Source organism: Pinus tabuliformis, chromosome J (assembly GCF_031772625.1).
Source record: "Pinus tabuliformis cultivar Carrire ecotype Pingquan chromosome J, CPIR1, whole genome shotgun sequence".
NCBI lineage: Eukaryota > Viridiplantae > Streptophyta > Pinopsida > Pinales > Pinaceae > Pinus > Pinus tabuliformis.
This window is the reverse complement of record NC_142295.1, coordinates 1,016,731,229-1,016,747,897: the sequence shown is the minus strand read 5'-3', so window position 1 is coordinate 1,016,747,897 and position 16,669 is coordinate 1,016,731,229. Positions and strand designations below refer to the sequence as shown.

Sequence of the window (16,669 nt, the reverse complement as noted above, 5' to 3'; positions counted from 1 at the left end):
TGATTTATTTTTGCTAGAAAATTTAATTAATTGACACATGAAAGGTTAATAATCTTTTCAACCCTCAAATAATTTAGCCATGGTGTTTAAATGTGAAGGACCATGCACTAAAATATTTTTTACATCAAGATATTGCAATTTAATACGAAGCGGGAACACCCATTCGTTATAGACTCTCAATGATTTACCCAATTCTGCAACTCAAATATGATCTAGTAGACTCAGTGATTTATAATAAAATAATTTAGCCAATTAGCTAAAATTATTCCCAAATCACTTTACAAAAGACTCGACTAAAACACTCGGACTTCCCCAAGGTCTCGACGATAAAATCCACCCTAGCTTTGGGGTGAGGTTGGAGGGAAAAACTTCGCCAACCATCTGTGTTTAGAAACACACATGAATTGGTGGGACGAAAAACCACTTAGGATAGAAATCGTCATAAAAAATGTAGGCTTATCTAGGTTATTACATATATAGACGATCTTACTAGGATCATTTATATTATAAACATGTAAAATGGGTTTACAAATTCTGCAAAATGATGACTGATGATGATGAAATCTGGATGATCTCATTGCTCGATCATGATGGAATCTTCTTGCGAAAATGTACACTACTATAGGGTAGTTGGCACGGAGTGGTCAACGTTTGGCTCTACTTGGGGACACGTCGCTTCACCGAAAGAATGTGAGAATCCAGAATCTCCACCCAAGCAACACACAAACCCATGAAATAGAAGCTCTAGTACGAAATATAAATCTAAACTAAAGACAAAAATGAAACGCTGAAATGACAAGGTGGAGGGTTAGAAATACAATACAAAGGATGCCCCATGGCATCAGATGTGTTTAATGAAATCTTTCTTGAGCATTTGCTTGCTCTTTGGCAAATTGGTGGGTTGGTTTTTGGATGTGCCATGCTCGATCATGCATATTGTAGGACTTTGTCTTATTTGAAGATCGAGTTGCTTGCAACCATCAGATGCATCAAACCGCTTCTTTTTTCTTTTCAACTTTTTGTTTTTCTTCTGGGTGGGCTATGATGTCAACAATGAGACCACTAGAGATTTCTTGTTTTGATCTTGAAGATGTTGGGACGAAAGATTTGAAGAATCTGAAGTATGCCCAATCTTATTTTGAATATACTGTGTCAATGGTGACACATAAGCTTGGTCTTCTTTTGTGACCATAATCAGTTTGTCCTTAATGGGAAAAGTGACCTCCTTGCGATGAGATGGGAATTGCTTTGGCAGACTGGGAGGTTTACGATTTGTTGATGGCTCTTTATTATTTGAATTGGGTTGGAATTTCTATGTATGTGATCTTTCCATTTTGTCCAACTTATTCTGAAAAACAATGATTTGATTTGAATACTTATCCTCTATGGTATTGCATGATTTGATTCCATAGCTTCTATTAATTGTACTTGTTTTTCCTCCATGGCCAACAATTTGTTCTGAAAAGATATTTCATTAGCTTCCATGCCCTTTATCATTGTGTTATGATTTACTTGAATAACACTCATTTCTCTCTCATAATTTGCTTCCATGGTGATCAAATGATTTTGCATGGTGGCTACCTAATTGTACTGATTAAATTCCATGATTGTCATTTCCTCAACATGTTTTTCTTCTATAGCCAACAACTTGTTTTGTATAGAACCCATTTCCTTGGCATGATCAACTGTTAATCTAGCTTCTATAATTCTTTCTCATGATTGGCTATTAATTTTGCTTGATTAAGTTCCATGTTCCTGATGAGTTTAGCCTGGTTAACCTCCAAACTCACAAGTTTTTGCGCTTGATTCAGTTGCATATCCTCAACTATTTGAGTTAACTGCTTGATAAGATCATTTTCAGCTTCTTTAGTTTCTGTTACTTCAACTTTCGCTTTGACCTTTTCCTTATCTCCATATTTATTTTCAAAGGCATCAATGATTGATTGAAAAGAGTCAAAAGTGTTATTGGGAAACTTAATGAACCAATCCAAAGAATCATCATCTAAGGTGAGAATGAAAAGCTGCATCTTCACATCTTCATGGTTGGTATATGGGCGACACTCGCTTATGCAAAGATTGACATTCTGGATGTGAGTCTCGATAATAATGGTTTTGTTACCTCGAAAAGGGGGGCACCTCATCGATGGCTTCGCCAACTAGAGGCGGGAATTTGCGTGGAGCTCCCTGAAAGTTAGTAAAATCACAAGGAGCAAACAAGTCTTCCATGATGACTTGCTTAAAGGGAAAAGGAGGGGCCAAACAAATATTAGAGAGAGATATCCTTGCTCAAGAAAAATCGAAAAATCCACAAGAAGCGAGCTTTTAACATAAATTTTTGTAAGAAATGTAAGAAGTGGAGTCGCCACTTGAACATGAATCTAGCTCCAAGATCCAAAAGGCAAAAACCGAAAGGTTAGTCAGGGAGAAGCAAATGGATATCAGGGAGGGTTTCTTGTTTGATGAATAATGGATAAATAAGTGGAGTCGTCACCCAAACAGGAAACCAATCTAAATGTCCAGGTGTTAAAGGTGTAGATAGAGAAGATGAAATGATTAGTGAGAGGAAAAAGATAAGGCGATGAAAAGATGAAGAGATGAAATGGCGCCAGAAAATGTTGTGCGCTTGATGGGCTAATGAATGGCGGAAAATATTAGATGATTAGAAAAATGTTGTGAGGACCAAGGACAGAAAAATTCTATCCCTGGCAACGACGCCAAAAAATGTTGGTGTTGCCTGCTAAAATGAAAGATAGAAAGATGAAAGATGAAGAGGAAAGATGAATGTCGTAAAGCCAAGGTCCAATAAATGGGTCTTCGACAATGGTGCCAAAAAATGTTGTTGCACAAAATGTCTAGGCACCGTGACAACGACTCAGATCGGGGGCTGTCATCGTGATTCCCAATCTCTCCGTTCAAGTTGTCTCCCAACAACAGACTAAGGGGGGAAGACCCTACGGAAATGGATGGAAGAAAAACTAGTTGGGAACCAACCAATTTGGAAGACACAGTTAAGCGACCAAATACTTGTTTTAGATTAAGCAAGATTTTAAAGGATTAGATTAGATTTAGATGATTGATACCAATGCCTTATGGAGTCAACTATCTTGTTGAGTAATTTAGGACAAGTACTGGATGGATGATTGTTGCTAGGATGAATTACTAGCCCGTATGACATGCAGTTTCTAAAACTTAAGTGAAATGCAAAAATCTTCGTTGATTTTATTTAAATGCCTATTCTAAGTATATCCTTCGATCTTTTGTTTGTATTGAGCCTAAACTTTATAGCAAATGATAGAGCGAAGTCAAGGTGAAGCACACGAGGGTGTGATTAACGATCCCTCTCCTTGAAATCTAATTTATTGGTGCCTCCGGCACTGCAAAGGCTATGGCTCTGATGACTGCAAGGTCACAGTTTTAGACACTACAAAGACTAGACTTCTCAAGAGAAGACACAAAGGTGTTCCAATCTTTTTTTCAACCAAGGTTATGCTTCGAGGTCGATTATTAATATGCAAAACTATCTTAGGATGCGAATGTAAGGTGGAATTAGAAGATGAGTGAGTAGTCTTGAGTTAAGATCGTTTAAGGTTTAAGTACTTAGAATTCATTAACCTTTATGGCAAGATTATTTAATAAATGAAGAGACAATTTTACATGAGACAAAGTGCCAATTTTCCAAATGCCAATAGGATACAAAAGATGCCAAGGCGAAACACACGAGGGTGTGATTAACGAAATCTAATGTAACAGTGCCTCCGGTGCTGTAGAAGTTGTGGCTCTGACGACTGCAAGGTCACTGTTTTAGACACTAAAAAGACTAGACTTCTCAAGAGAAGACACAAAGGTGTTGTGGCTCTGACGACTGCAAGGTCACTGTTTTAGACACTAAAAAGACTAGACTTCTCAAGAGAAGACACAAAGGTGTTCCAATATTTTTTTCAACCAAGCTTATGCTTCGAGGTCGATTATTAATATGCAAAACTATCTTAGGATGCGAATGTAAGGTGGAATTAGAAGATGAGTGAGTAGTTTTGAGTTAAGATTGTTTAAGGTTTAAGTACTTAGTATTAATTAACCTTTATGGCAAGAGTACTTAATAAATGAAGAGACAATCTTACATGAGACAAAGTGCCAATTTTCCAAATGCCAATAGGATACAAAAGATGCCAAAGATACAATTGCTCAAGTAAATAATCACAAAATGTATCTCTTAAAGAAAGATCACTGATATGCCAAAAATCCACAATAACCATAAACTAATAATGATATTAATGGCAAGAGAAAGAACTAGAGCATTTACCCACAGTGTTATTCAAATCTATTATCCAATGACAATAAGATCATCAATGTTCTTTTTTAGACAATTAGGATGCCTTAACTCAGACAATAATAAACGTTCTTACTCAAAAGATTTGTTGAATAAACAATACTAAACATTCACTTTCCACATGAATTAAAGACGCTTATTTTTCAGTGATATCAGTTAAGCTTTCAGAGATAATAAGGGTAACAAAAAAAAAGATTTATGACAACAGATAGATTAGCCCTTTAAACTCTTATGACAATGATCTGAGCTAGATTTAGACCTTGGAGGGCGAGTTCTAGCCTCAAACTTTTGTTTGTAGGGAAGAAACGATAAGATCTTTCATTAAAGGCTCCAGATCTGAGAGTATTTGAGGAAAGTTTTGGCTTTTAAGTTAGATCTAGACACTGGAGGGCAAGATCTAGTTTCATTTTTGATTGCAGGGCCAAATAATTCAAGGATCATTCAATGAAATTTCAGATTTGGGGTTTCATAAGTTTCTGAGATACAAAATTGCAAAAAGAAAAATTCTGAGTTTGGATGAGGGTTTTGCTATTCAGATCTGAATTGAAGTTGAAGAGAACCATGGGTAGAATTTTGGATAAAAAGCTTCAAGGCCTAGGGCCTCAGGTTTCATTTTCTAACCTCTATTTCTTTCACTGTCCAATACATTAAGCTAATTAATTTAAGTAGTGACATTAAGCACATTGACAAAGATAATCATTGAGTAAAAAAACTACAATTTGAATCACTGTCTCCTTGCTTTCTAAGTTTAATCATAACAAAAATTTGCATCTAAATTCAATATTTTCTGAGAAACAATTGATTGGGAACTGTTTGACATATTTTTCATTAGTTTGGCATCTAAGGCTTACTGTCCCAAAATAATAAGCTGTTGTCATAAACATTATTTCTGAAAAATAGTACTGTTACTTCATTCTGAAAGTGAATATTTTTTGCAGCAAGGTTTGGCATGGTTAGTAGCGTCAAGTTTAAACACTTATTTTCTAAATTCTAAATTTGGATTGCACATATCAAATTGAATATTTTGGGACTGTTTTACATACTTGCACTAATTTGGTTCATTGTTGTCCCTAAAGAACTCACTGCTGTTTTAAATGCAAATCTCTGAAAATTAGGTTCTTTTGGGTGATTTTTTGCATTCTTCAACCAGTTTTACTGGTTATTGACATTGGGTTTTAAGTTTAAATGCTTGATATTTTCTGAGTTCTGAATTAGGATTACACACATATAAGCTTGTTGTCCTAAATGCATTTCTGAAGTTTAAAGCGCTGAAAATAAATTTGATCTACTGTTGTCCTTAATATTAAATTTCTGAAACTTAGGCGTTGAAACATAATTCTAGAGGTGACTGTCATAAGAGTTTAAAGGGCTAATCTATGTGTCATAAATAAATTTTTTTGCTGCCCTTATTATGTCTGAAAATTTAACTGATATCGCTAAAAAATAAGCGCCTTTAATTCATGTGGAAAGTGAATGTTCAATATTGTTATTCAACAAATCTTTTGAGAAAAAGTTTATTATTGTCCGAGTCAAGGCATCCTAATTGTCTAAAAAAGAACATTGATGATCTTATTGTCATTGGATTATAGATTTGAATAACACCGTGGGTAAATGCTCTAGTTCTTTCTCTTGCCATTAATATCATTATTAGTTTATGGTTATTGTGGATTTTTGGCATATTAGTGATCTTTCTTTAAGAGATACATTTTGTGATTATTTACTTGAGCTTGTATCTTTGGCATTTGAAAAATTGGCACGTTGTCTCGTGTAAGATTGTCTCTTTATTTATTAAGTACTCTTGCCATAAAGGTTAATTAATACTAAGTACTTAAACCTTAAACGATCTTAACTCATCTTCTAATTCCACTTTGTAGTGACATCTTAAGATAGTTTTGCATATTGATAATCGACCTCCAAACATAAGCCTGATTGAAAGAAAGATAGAAACAACTTTGTGTCTTTTATTGAGAAGCCTAGTCTTTTTAGTGTCTAAAACGGTGACTTTGCAGTGATTAGAGCCACATCTTCTGTAGCGCCAGAGGCACTGGGTACGTTAGATTTCAAGGAGAGGGATCGTTAATCACACCCTTGTGTGCTTCACCTTGACTTTTCTCTGCCATTCACTATAAAGTTTAGGGTCAATACATACAAAGATTAAATGACATACTTAGAATAGGCATTTAAATAAAATCAACCAAGATTTTTGCATTTCACTTAAGTTTTAGGAACTGCATGTCACATAGGTTAGTAATTCATCCTAACAGTTATCCATCCAATACTTGTTCTAAATTTACTCAGCAAGATAGTTGACTCCATAAGGCACTATTATCGATCATCTAAATCTAATCTAATCCTGTAAAATCTTGCTTTAATCTAAAACGAGTATTTGGTCGCTTAACTGTGTCTCTCGTATTGGTTGGTTCCCAACTAGTCTTTTTTCCATCCATTTCCATAGGGTCTACCCCTCTTAATTTGTTGTTGGGGGACAACTTAAACAGAGAGATTGGGGATTAGGGTGACAACCTCTGATTTAAGTCGTTGTTGCGGTGCTTAGACATTTTGTGCGACAACAGAGTGATCACCTATTGGTGGATTAGTGCCTAATCCCTTGGTGAGAATGGAGTCTAGGAGAATGATGAGAAAGGAACTCGTATTTCAGTCAAGGAGGCCTTAAGGACTACTTCGCTTGGCCTTTGGGGCAAGGAGAAGAGACCTCAAAGCTTTTATATTTTGCTTAGCTAAAAGATATGGCTTTTCAAGATAAATTCATTGATAAAATCATCCCTAGGGGATTTCATTCAACATACATGGCCCATACATTGAGAGATGCTATATAGAAACAATAATTCCACAATTTCGCAATTATGTAATGCAACAATTAGCCCTAGTATAGTGGAAATACCACTTTTAATGCATATCACAAAAGTAAAACAAGAATAGCATTAAATGTGTGTACTTACATGTAATAGAACATATCCAACCATCAACATTTTGACAATAAAGAAGCTCAAGATAAAATACTCCAATCCAAACATCAAAATTCATCTATGCTCCAATTCATCATCCCAGAAAAAGTGCAAAATTCTCTAAAGAGAAGAATGATCCAATCCAAAGTGATCATCCAAATGAATTCATGTTTCTTCTATTTATACACTCATCAGGAGTTCGAATTACCTAATTTGAGCCTACATTAGCCCATCAACTGAACTAATGTGCAAATAACTATCTATTGGTGACAAGCCCACCAATCTAGCTCACAAATAAAATAATAAGAAAAAGTGCAAAATTCTCTAAAGAGAAGAATGATCCAATCCAAAGTGATCATCCAAATGAATTCATGTCTCTCCTATTTATACGCTTATGAGTTCGAATTACCTAATTTGAGCTTACATTAGCCCATCAACTAAACTAATGTGCAAATAACTATCTATTAGTGACGACTGACAAGCCCATCAATCTAGCTCACAAATAAAATAATAAGCCTCCCAAGAGGTCGAATGATCAATAATGCATGTCGTTGGGCTCTCTAAGAGGCTTGATGAAGTCCATAAGTGCCAAAATGATGAGTTGGACTTCCAGAAGTAATGGACAAGGGGTTGGCCTCCTGTTCTCTACATAATAACCTTGCGGTGCTCCGGCTGTGAGGGCACACAAGTGATTTCATGGGTCTCCAATTAAGTTGAAGATGCCTGTAGACCATCTGTAAGGGCTCAGATGATGGTGTAGGTGATGCCACATCATCCTACAAGTCCTGTGTCAGCTGCCAAGTGCATGGTACATCTGTGGGGCTGGCTGGGCAAAGGTGAATCAGGTGCATCTTCCTTGTCAAATAGGTGAATCTCGAGCAGTCTTTGAACATCTCTGGGGATCCATGGAGTGTTGTCTAATGCTGTGGAGAACCATAGCTCTCAACACACACCCTACATGTGCTAATGTAGCCCTCTGGAGGGTTAGGACTTCGTGTAGGGAGATCAAATCCAAGATGGAGACCATCTGCAATCCGACATAAGATCCAATGCATCCCCTAGCCTTCTCGTACAACAAGTCATCAAGGAAATCGAGTAAAAGAGCTTATAAACCATGGACCACAAATGAGGACTTCATAATGGCCTGCCCTTCCATAATGGGATTTGACATGTGTTATTGTTTCCAAACTCCAAAACGGGGTTAACCAATTATCCCATTAGGTAGTTTCTACTTTTAAAGAGGATAATATGTCCAAGGTACATCCTTTAAAAGGTGGTGGCATGTGATAAAGAGGCGAATGGAGTAGGGGATGAGAAGGGGCAACTCTAGGCCACACACTGGGGTACAAGGGTAGCTAGTAGAAGGGAAGCCCTCACTTGGGTATATAATGTATAGGAGGGAACAATTGTGATACATGATATGCCCCGACCTTGATTTTTACACTCTTTTTTATATGCTTTTTGTTTTTTTATGATTTTTCTTTAATTAACTGCTCGGGGCTCAAGGGGTAAGAGCATGATGTGTGAGATATATCATTGGATACCCCCTTTTAAGGTAGGGTAGTTCATTGTCCACCAAAGCTTGGGACAATCATGGGTTCCTATATGATGAAGGAGGCTCATAGGACTTCTAAGAACTAGGGTGATGGCCATGATGATAGGGTAGAGCTCATGTACTGGCTTTTTCCCACGTGCTAAATGCATTTGTCCCGACCATATTTTGCATTTTGTGGTACATTTTCGTATTGAATGTGACCAATTATGCTTTTTCTTTATTTTTCAGCTGCATCAACCTCCGGGGCATCATTCTAGGCCTGACCCAAGGTGTGGGCAAGGGGAAGGGGAGAGCTAGCCCTATGTGGACCCAGTGGAGGAATGTGGACCTAGGTGGGAGAAATGATAAATGGAGTAATAATGAATGGAAAGGGGGTAATATACGCAGATAAGAGAGCGCCGTATCGGGACCGCACAACTAAAATAAGAGTTTCCCATGAAATACCATCCTTAAAGTCAAATGGTTAGGAAAAGAGATCCCATGGGACTAGAATCCAAGGTTAATATCCAAAAGGGGGCTAGGGGACAAGAGCACAAACCTAGCCCATTTTTTTCCGCCGAATCCCCCATTAATCCATGCCTAGAAGTGTCCATGATAAACAAACTACGATATTCAATTACCAAATGACAATCCATACTTTTAGGTTCGGGAGGACCACCTTCAAACATACGATCATGACAGATGGGTGAGGGACCACATGGTTGGCTCATGTGGCGGAGAAGTGGCACAACGAGCTAGTTGGTGGCTTCAAGGGGCTGCCGGTTGAGGATCATCTTAGAGAATTTTTTTTCTCCTAGGGATATCACCCACAAAATGGTGGGTAACACAACCTTTTCCTAGCCATTGGTTATGACCTTCCATAGGATCCGACCCTCCTTTTCCCTGCTTGTGGATGATTTCACATGCCCTAACTAGACCTTGGCCCTTACCTTTTAGTTACGATTTGCTTCCTCTAAGTTGCAGGCTTCTTGCCAGCTACCAAAGAGACACACCCTGCCCTGTTTGTAGGTCTCGAGCCCTGTGTGGTTACCTTATCAGTTAATTGGCCCTTCTTACAGCATAGTTCCTTCTTCCCTTGACTATGGTTTTTTCCCTTAAACTAGTGGCTAGCTTCCTCTACCTTTAATGTTGTCCTTCAACCTTTGGATGGTATACTCCCATAGGTTTGGCCCTTCCTAGGGCACAAACTGCCTATAATGCCTTGAACTGCTCCTTTCTTGCTTGTGGCCTTTGCTTCCTTGCCTTTAGAACAATGTAACAACCTCCTTCAAAATTTGTCCTAATGGATTTGCCCCATGAACCAATTTGCTTACATTCTTCAAGAGTGTCCTATTGTTGAAAAGTGTAACTAGGTTCGGTCTTCATAATGACATGTAAGTATGATTTTATGTAATGAGATGTAAATAAGAAAAACAATTATTTTATTGACTTGCTTCATGGGTTTCATGCGCAAGGGATTTTGTTTTTGAGTCAAGACTCCCATTGGGAGTCTTTAGGATTTATTTGTCATCTAGTCATAAAATGTTAATTTTCATGTAATGAAGTCATGTTACACTTTGTAAAAGGTCAATCTTGTCTATGCAAAGTGTCCTCCAAGAACTTGTCATCAATCCTCTTCAAGTTGGCCTACAACGATGAAGGAACTCTCTAGAAGAAGTCGGCCTACCTCCAACAGTCATGTCGGCCTAAAGGACATGTGGAGAGGTGTATATATACACACACTCGTCCTCCATTATAAGCAAGTAACTCTACAAACAGAAGAACGAAGGAAAAGGGAAAACAAAAGTGCAAAGGAGGGCCAAGAGAAGTGCGAAGAAAAGAGGATACAAAGAAGAGTGTGAAAATAGAGAAAGAGATTTCTTCTGGGCAGTGCGAAGGAAGTTTATTCTGGGCAGTGCGAAGGAAGGTTTTCCTCTGGGCAGTGCGAAGATAGGTTTCTTCTGGGGCAGCGAAGTTTCTTTTGGGCAAGCAAAGGAGAAGGATTCTTCTGGGAAGCCAAGATAGAAATTTAGAGATCGAGTTTCTCTAGAGGAGACCAGTGAAGACCTAGAGATCGAGATTCTCTAGAGGAAGTCAAGAAGAAGCAGTGTGAAGGATAGAGACCGAGTTTCTCTAGAAGGAGCCAAGGGGAGCAATTCGAGATAAAGAAGAAAGGCGAGGAAGGGAAGAGGCAGAGCATCAAGGTTAGTGACAAGGTTCTTGGGAGGATACTAGAGTCAAGGGTCTGTGTCATGGTCTTGGTACTTATCAATTGAAGATCTAGAAGAAGAATTTTGATCGGGTTTTCCTCTCAAGAGGTGAGAGGTTTTGGCCCTAACAAGCCTACATACTGTGTCACTTGTCTTTTATTGTGCATATTGGTAATTGTTTTGATGAGAGGAACACATTAATAAGCTAACAATGAGAAGACTATAAGTTAAGAAGTAAAAACATATTACAAGCAATTATCAAGCAGAGAAATCTTGTAACTTTGAAGGCCCTAGATTTCTCAACAACTACTGCTCATTTGCAGGTCTACGATTTCCTCAGTAAATCAAAACCTCAATCAAGAAGAAACATCCATTATTAATAAGAAACATCCTTTGTTTCCTCATGGGACGACGACCCATGGGGTGGTTGTCTTACTGGGATGTTATCCCCTCCACCCGATTTCAAATCCCACGGGGGACACCATGGCCTGTCATAGTAAGGCTGGAAGGATACGTGTCCCGTTGGACTTTGGGATCTCGACTCTAGTTTCCAGTGATCTTTGGACATCTCAGTCCGAGGCTGAACTATGGGTTTCTGATATATGTAGTGGTTTGTGGGTTGTTGCATATATGTGGGGAGGTTGCTAGTTCCCCATGTTAAAGAAAAGAATAAGAAACATCCATTACTCTCCTCTCCATGATTGATCACAAGCCTTTCCATTGGCGTCTAATTTATACTTTTCCTTGAAGTGTGCAATACCATGGGTCTATAGGTACAAAGCCCGATCACTTAGCTCATACACTTACACAATCACTTCTATATGTGTTTTTTTCTCACATACACCACGAAAGGCATGTGAGAGTACCTTATGTTGAAATTGTAACTAGTGTCGGTCTTCATAATGTAATATAATTTTATTAAGTGTCGGTCTTCATAATGTAATATAATTTTATCATTTATATATTTATCATATTCATTATTAGTATTATTTTATTTTGGTCAAAGCATGTTCTTCATGTTCAAAGAATCAAAAAGAGTCAAAATAAATTGTATTTGAGTCATGTCTCATTTGGACATTTGAAAGAAAAAGAATTTGAATTTTTGTTTGAGTCAAAAGTCCACAAAATGAGCAAGTCGGCCCAAATCCCCTCCAAGAGCCAACTATTCGACCCTCCTGGACAGCTATATTCATTTGAGAGATCATCCAATCACACAATAAGTACATCTGAATGATATGAAGGAGAATGAGTAGAAGGCAAAGGATAGAGAGTCTTTTGTTGACTGAAATTTTTGATGTGGACAGAATTCTGTACAGGCAGAATATTATGTGCTCTTGCAGGCCCAGAATTTCAGGTGCCGAAATTTCAGAAAGTTGACCAGTTTGACCTATATGTTTACTTTGACTTTGGAGGTGACTTGGAGGAACGCTGGACTTGGAATTTTTGGTGACAGTTCTGGTCTTGGTCTTGGTCTTGGATATCTCATTTTGATCTGATTCTATAAGAGAATGATTGTTGGATTTTCCCCCTTTGGGGTTTTTCCCTAGCTTGGAGCCTAATTTCTGGTGTCTCTTGTCTCTTTGTGATCTTTATGTTTTGAACATTTGTATAATTGCTTGATGAAGAGAACATAACAAGTAGTAAGAAAACAAGATAAAATTCAGAAGTAATTATCAAGAAGCGAAATCAAGCCTAATCTATTCTACACTTGGTTTCTCAACATCTCCTGATGCTACCCAAATTTCAGCAAAACTCTAGAGCAAATTTGGTGGAAAGCATATCCCTAGATGTCGCACCTAAATTTTTTGGATGTCTGTGTTATGCTGTGCAGCCCCTGACCTAAGTGTTTCTTTCACAAAGCAACTGTTGGAAACATGCTGTGCTTTTAAGCTTTTGTTTCTATGGTTAAACAACTCAACTATGAAATATCCTTGGAGGGAATTATAGCTGCAAAAATATGTATATTTGTTGCTGTGAATCTTGTAGGTTGGATGGTCTAGGAGATGATGTTTCTTGTCTTCTACGGCTTGAATTATTCAAATTGTACGGATTAATGGGATGGGCAAACAATCTCATTATTGGAATGAACTTCTACAACCTTAAGTGAAATTGCCAGATGAATAAATTTGGAAATTTATGTTACCAGAAAGTAGAGATTGGTGATACAGGATGAAATTTATTTTTTTAATTATATTTTTTCTCAATATTTTTTACTTCATTGAAATATTTTGCAATTTTTTTTACCAGCCTGCATCTTTTGGAAAAATGCAAAGCCGTTTCTCTGGAGGTGGCTTGTCTTTCTTGGGAAACAAGCAAACTGTTTTTGATGAAACGGCGAGGTTTTGCCAGGAACAGAGGTGGTTGTTTCTCGGAGAGGAGGTTAAATATTAAGAAAGCAGAATTGTGAGGCAGAAATGCCTCAACGTCATGTTTCTGGTAAACATGATCCAAAATGTCATGAGAGAAAATGAAAGATATAACTGAACAATTCTTTGGATGATGAATGGGACGAATTCAAGTCTCCTGCATTCAAATATCTTAAAAAGAAAAGAAACAATAGGTGAAAATGAGCGAACAATCTTGAGATAATATAACCTGTATAATCACCCTAATAGGAGCCTAGGAGGATGTGCTGTTAAACTGCTGAATTTATAAGTTTGTATTATTTTAATAGTTATTGCCAATACAATCTTGAGATAATATAACTTGTATAATCAACGTAATAGGAGCCTAGGAGGAAGTACTGTTAAACTGCTGAATTTATAAGGTTGTATTATTTTAAAAGTTATCGCTGATACTAGTATTTGCTATATAGTTTTTACAGAAAGGTCGGAGAAACCCCACTTACTTTCCTTTTGAATCAGTCTTGCCTTTTGAACTATTGTCATATTGGAAAAAGCAATTGCATCCTGATTTAATAGTATACAAATTATAACATGGATATGGATATTGATGGGCCAACATTTTAGAAAAATCTGGATATGGTACAGCTGAACATTGTATCTGTTAAAATACACACACAAGCACAGAAATCAAGGCTTCTTTTTTAGAAGACATGGCATGGCATCCATACCAAATGTATCCTGAAATGTGAATGAATCTTGTATAGACCCCATAGAGATCTATTTTTTTATCCTGTCCAGATATGGGTTCATGGATCTTTCATTGTGCTTCTAAGGAGGATCTGGATCTGATGTGTCTGGGGATATTTAGAGGGATCGGGTGGAAAAATCTGGTTACATAGCGCCCATTAGGTCTTCAGAGGGTATTAAAGTCTCTGAATAAATGTGTATCTTCTAGTTTGTTGCTCAAGACAAAATTCTAATGTTATACTTGTGGCCAATGCATTTGTAATTTGATTTGTTTTCTATAAAGCTCATTGTCCATTGCTCTAGTTAGTCTTTGTGTAATGTTTGAATTTGGGATCATGGACTATTGGTGGTCACATATTTTGTGCATCTTTCTTTGAGCACTGTTTTTTAATGGCATTATTTCGATGCTGTAGGTTGTGTCCATAAAGGTTATTCGGAACAAGGTGACTGGCTATCCAGAAGGTTATGGTTTTGTGGAGTTTGTTTCCCATGCGGCAGCTGAGAGGATTCTTCAAACATACAATGGCACACAGATGCCTGGCACAGAGCAACTTTTTAGATTAAATTGGGCCTCTTTTGGTTTAGGAGAAAGACGCATTCTAACAGGACCAGAGCATTCTATATTTGTAGGAGATTTGGCTCCAGATGTCACGGATTATCTGTTACAAGAGACGTTTCGATCTCGATACATATCTGTGAGAGGTGCAAAAGTTGTAACAGATCCATCCACTGGCCGTTCAAAAGGTTATGGATTTGTTAAGTTTGCTGATGAGAATGAGAGAAACCGTGCCATGACTGAAATGAATGGTGTTTATTGTTCTACGAGGCCTATGCGTATTAGTGCAGCTACTCCCAAGAAGTCCGTGGGTGTTCAACAGCAATACACACCTAAAGGTATGCTGTGAATCTTAATGGAATGCATGTGCTATGGTACAGTTTGAACTGTTGAATGTCAGATGCCTTAATGATGAAACTGGGATATGATGGTTTTGGTAACCTTATTGACTATGCTTGTGGATCTTGTTTTCTTTTTCCAAATATTACTGTATCCTAATTGTCTGTCTCTACTTGCTCCATTTATATGGTTGTTTTGTAGCTTGCACTATGTTTAGCATTGATTGCTTTCTCATTCCCTTGTCCAAATCATTCTCAGTGAGCTTCCTGGGCATGACCAGGTAATAAATCATCTAGTATTCTGTCTGAGGTGCTTTGGAACATGACCATCAGTGCTTTTCTGGTATTTAAATTTCATATGCTTCAGCTGAAGTAGCTATTTGGAGAAAAGTACCATGGTTGTTTCAGTTGATCTACAAAACCACTTCAATTAATGCTGTTGTTTAATTTCCTATATAAAAGTGGAAAGTTCCATTAGCATGAAAACATATTTCAATATTTTAAAATTGATATTTTCTTAAAGCAGGATGCCAAGAGGCTTTGTTCACATAGGGCCTGGAACTGAACTCAGCACAAAAAATATCTAAGTAGTGGGTGACCTCATTTAGGTCAGTGATCTGTTTGTGTTCAACTCTGCAGTGCTCTCCTTGATTTTGCATTTCTAATATATGAATGCACTTTGGAACAGACTTACTGTGGTTTCATTTTACATCTTCTTCAGCTATCTGTTTCTCCCCTTAAGAATCTATTGAATAGTTTTTGCTGTTCTGTTAACAAAGAATGCTTACTTTGTTGTCTGTTGGAAGTCGATTGCATGGTGATATCTAGCTGATTTCATTACTTTTCTAAAATTTGTCCTATTAGATGTTGGAGATAGAAGGGTATACATTTCATGATGGGTAGGCTGCACTCAACATTTGGGTGACCAAGACATGCCTGAGATTTCCCTGGAATTGGTGCTGTAAGAATCATGTTTTGTTTCATCACTTTGTATATCAGCTTAAGATTTTCACCATAGTGAATTTTGTCTATACTCTATATTATTATTAAAATTTCCTGGCTCGTCTGGGTTTGTAGTTAATAGTTTTAGGAACAGATTTTTGTGCACAACTGACATCCTCTTTCTTAAACAGAAAAATGATGGGGGTGCTTCGAACAATAACAGTACCATCCAGAGGCTATTGTTGAAATCCCCTTTTTAAAAGCTCAGTTAATGTTTTTCTGGCCCCTCCTGTCTTGCCCACAGTTATGAGCATTAGTGATTAAATATCTGTCTTTTGTAGTTGGGTGGAATTGGAACGGTTGCTAACTTATATGCAAATTGGATCCATATTGTGCTGGCTTTTATTTGTGAACATTTATTTTGTCAAGGTTTGTAGTTTGCTGACACAAGCTAGCGTTCAACATGATACGCAGTTGCTGGTTTTAACTATTAAATGTTTTGGATGGTAATATTAATTTAAATGGTTTTCTTTTTGAACTGTTTGTGTAATGTCATCTTATTATTCTGTGATTGTGTTAGTAAAGTGATGCACATTAATTTATGTTCTTATGCAGTGGCCTATCAAACACCAACCTACAGTGTGCCACCTGCCCAAGTGTTTCAATCAGATGATATAAACAATACAACAGTAAGTAACTGCCTC

General features: G+C 37.4%; 1 protein-coding gene across 2 annotated transcripts in view; it reads left to right on the top strand.

Moving 5' to 3' along the window:
* LOC149230312 (polyadenylate-binding protein RBP47B'-like) overlaps nucleotides 1–16,669 on the top strand; it is a 57,778-nt gene that overhangs the window by 37,863 nt on the left and 3,246 nt on the right. For both annotated transcript variants that reach the window (XM_089378942.1, XM_089378943.1), the window contains exons 2-3: nucleotides 14,543–15,023; nucleotides 16,581–16,654. In XM_089378942.1, the coding sequence (XP_089235068.1) occupies nucleotides 14,543–15,023; nucleotides 16,581–16,654 (555 nt within the window). The remainder of the gene's footprint in view (nucleotides 1–14,542; nucleotides 15,024–16,580; nucleotides 16,655–16,669) is intronic.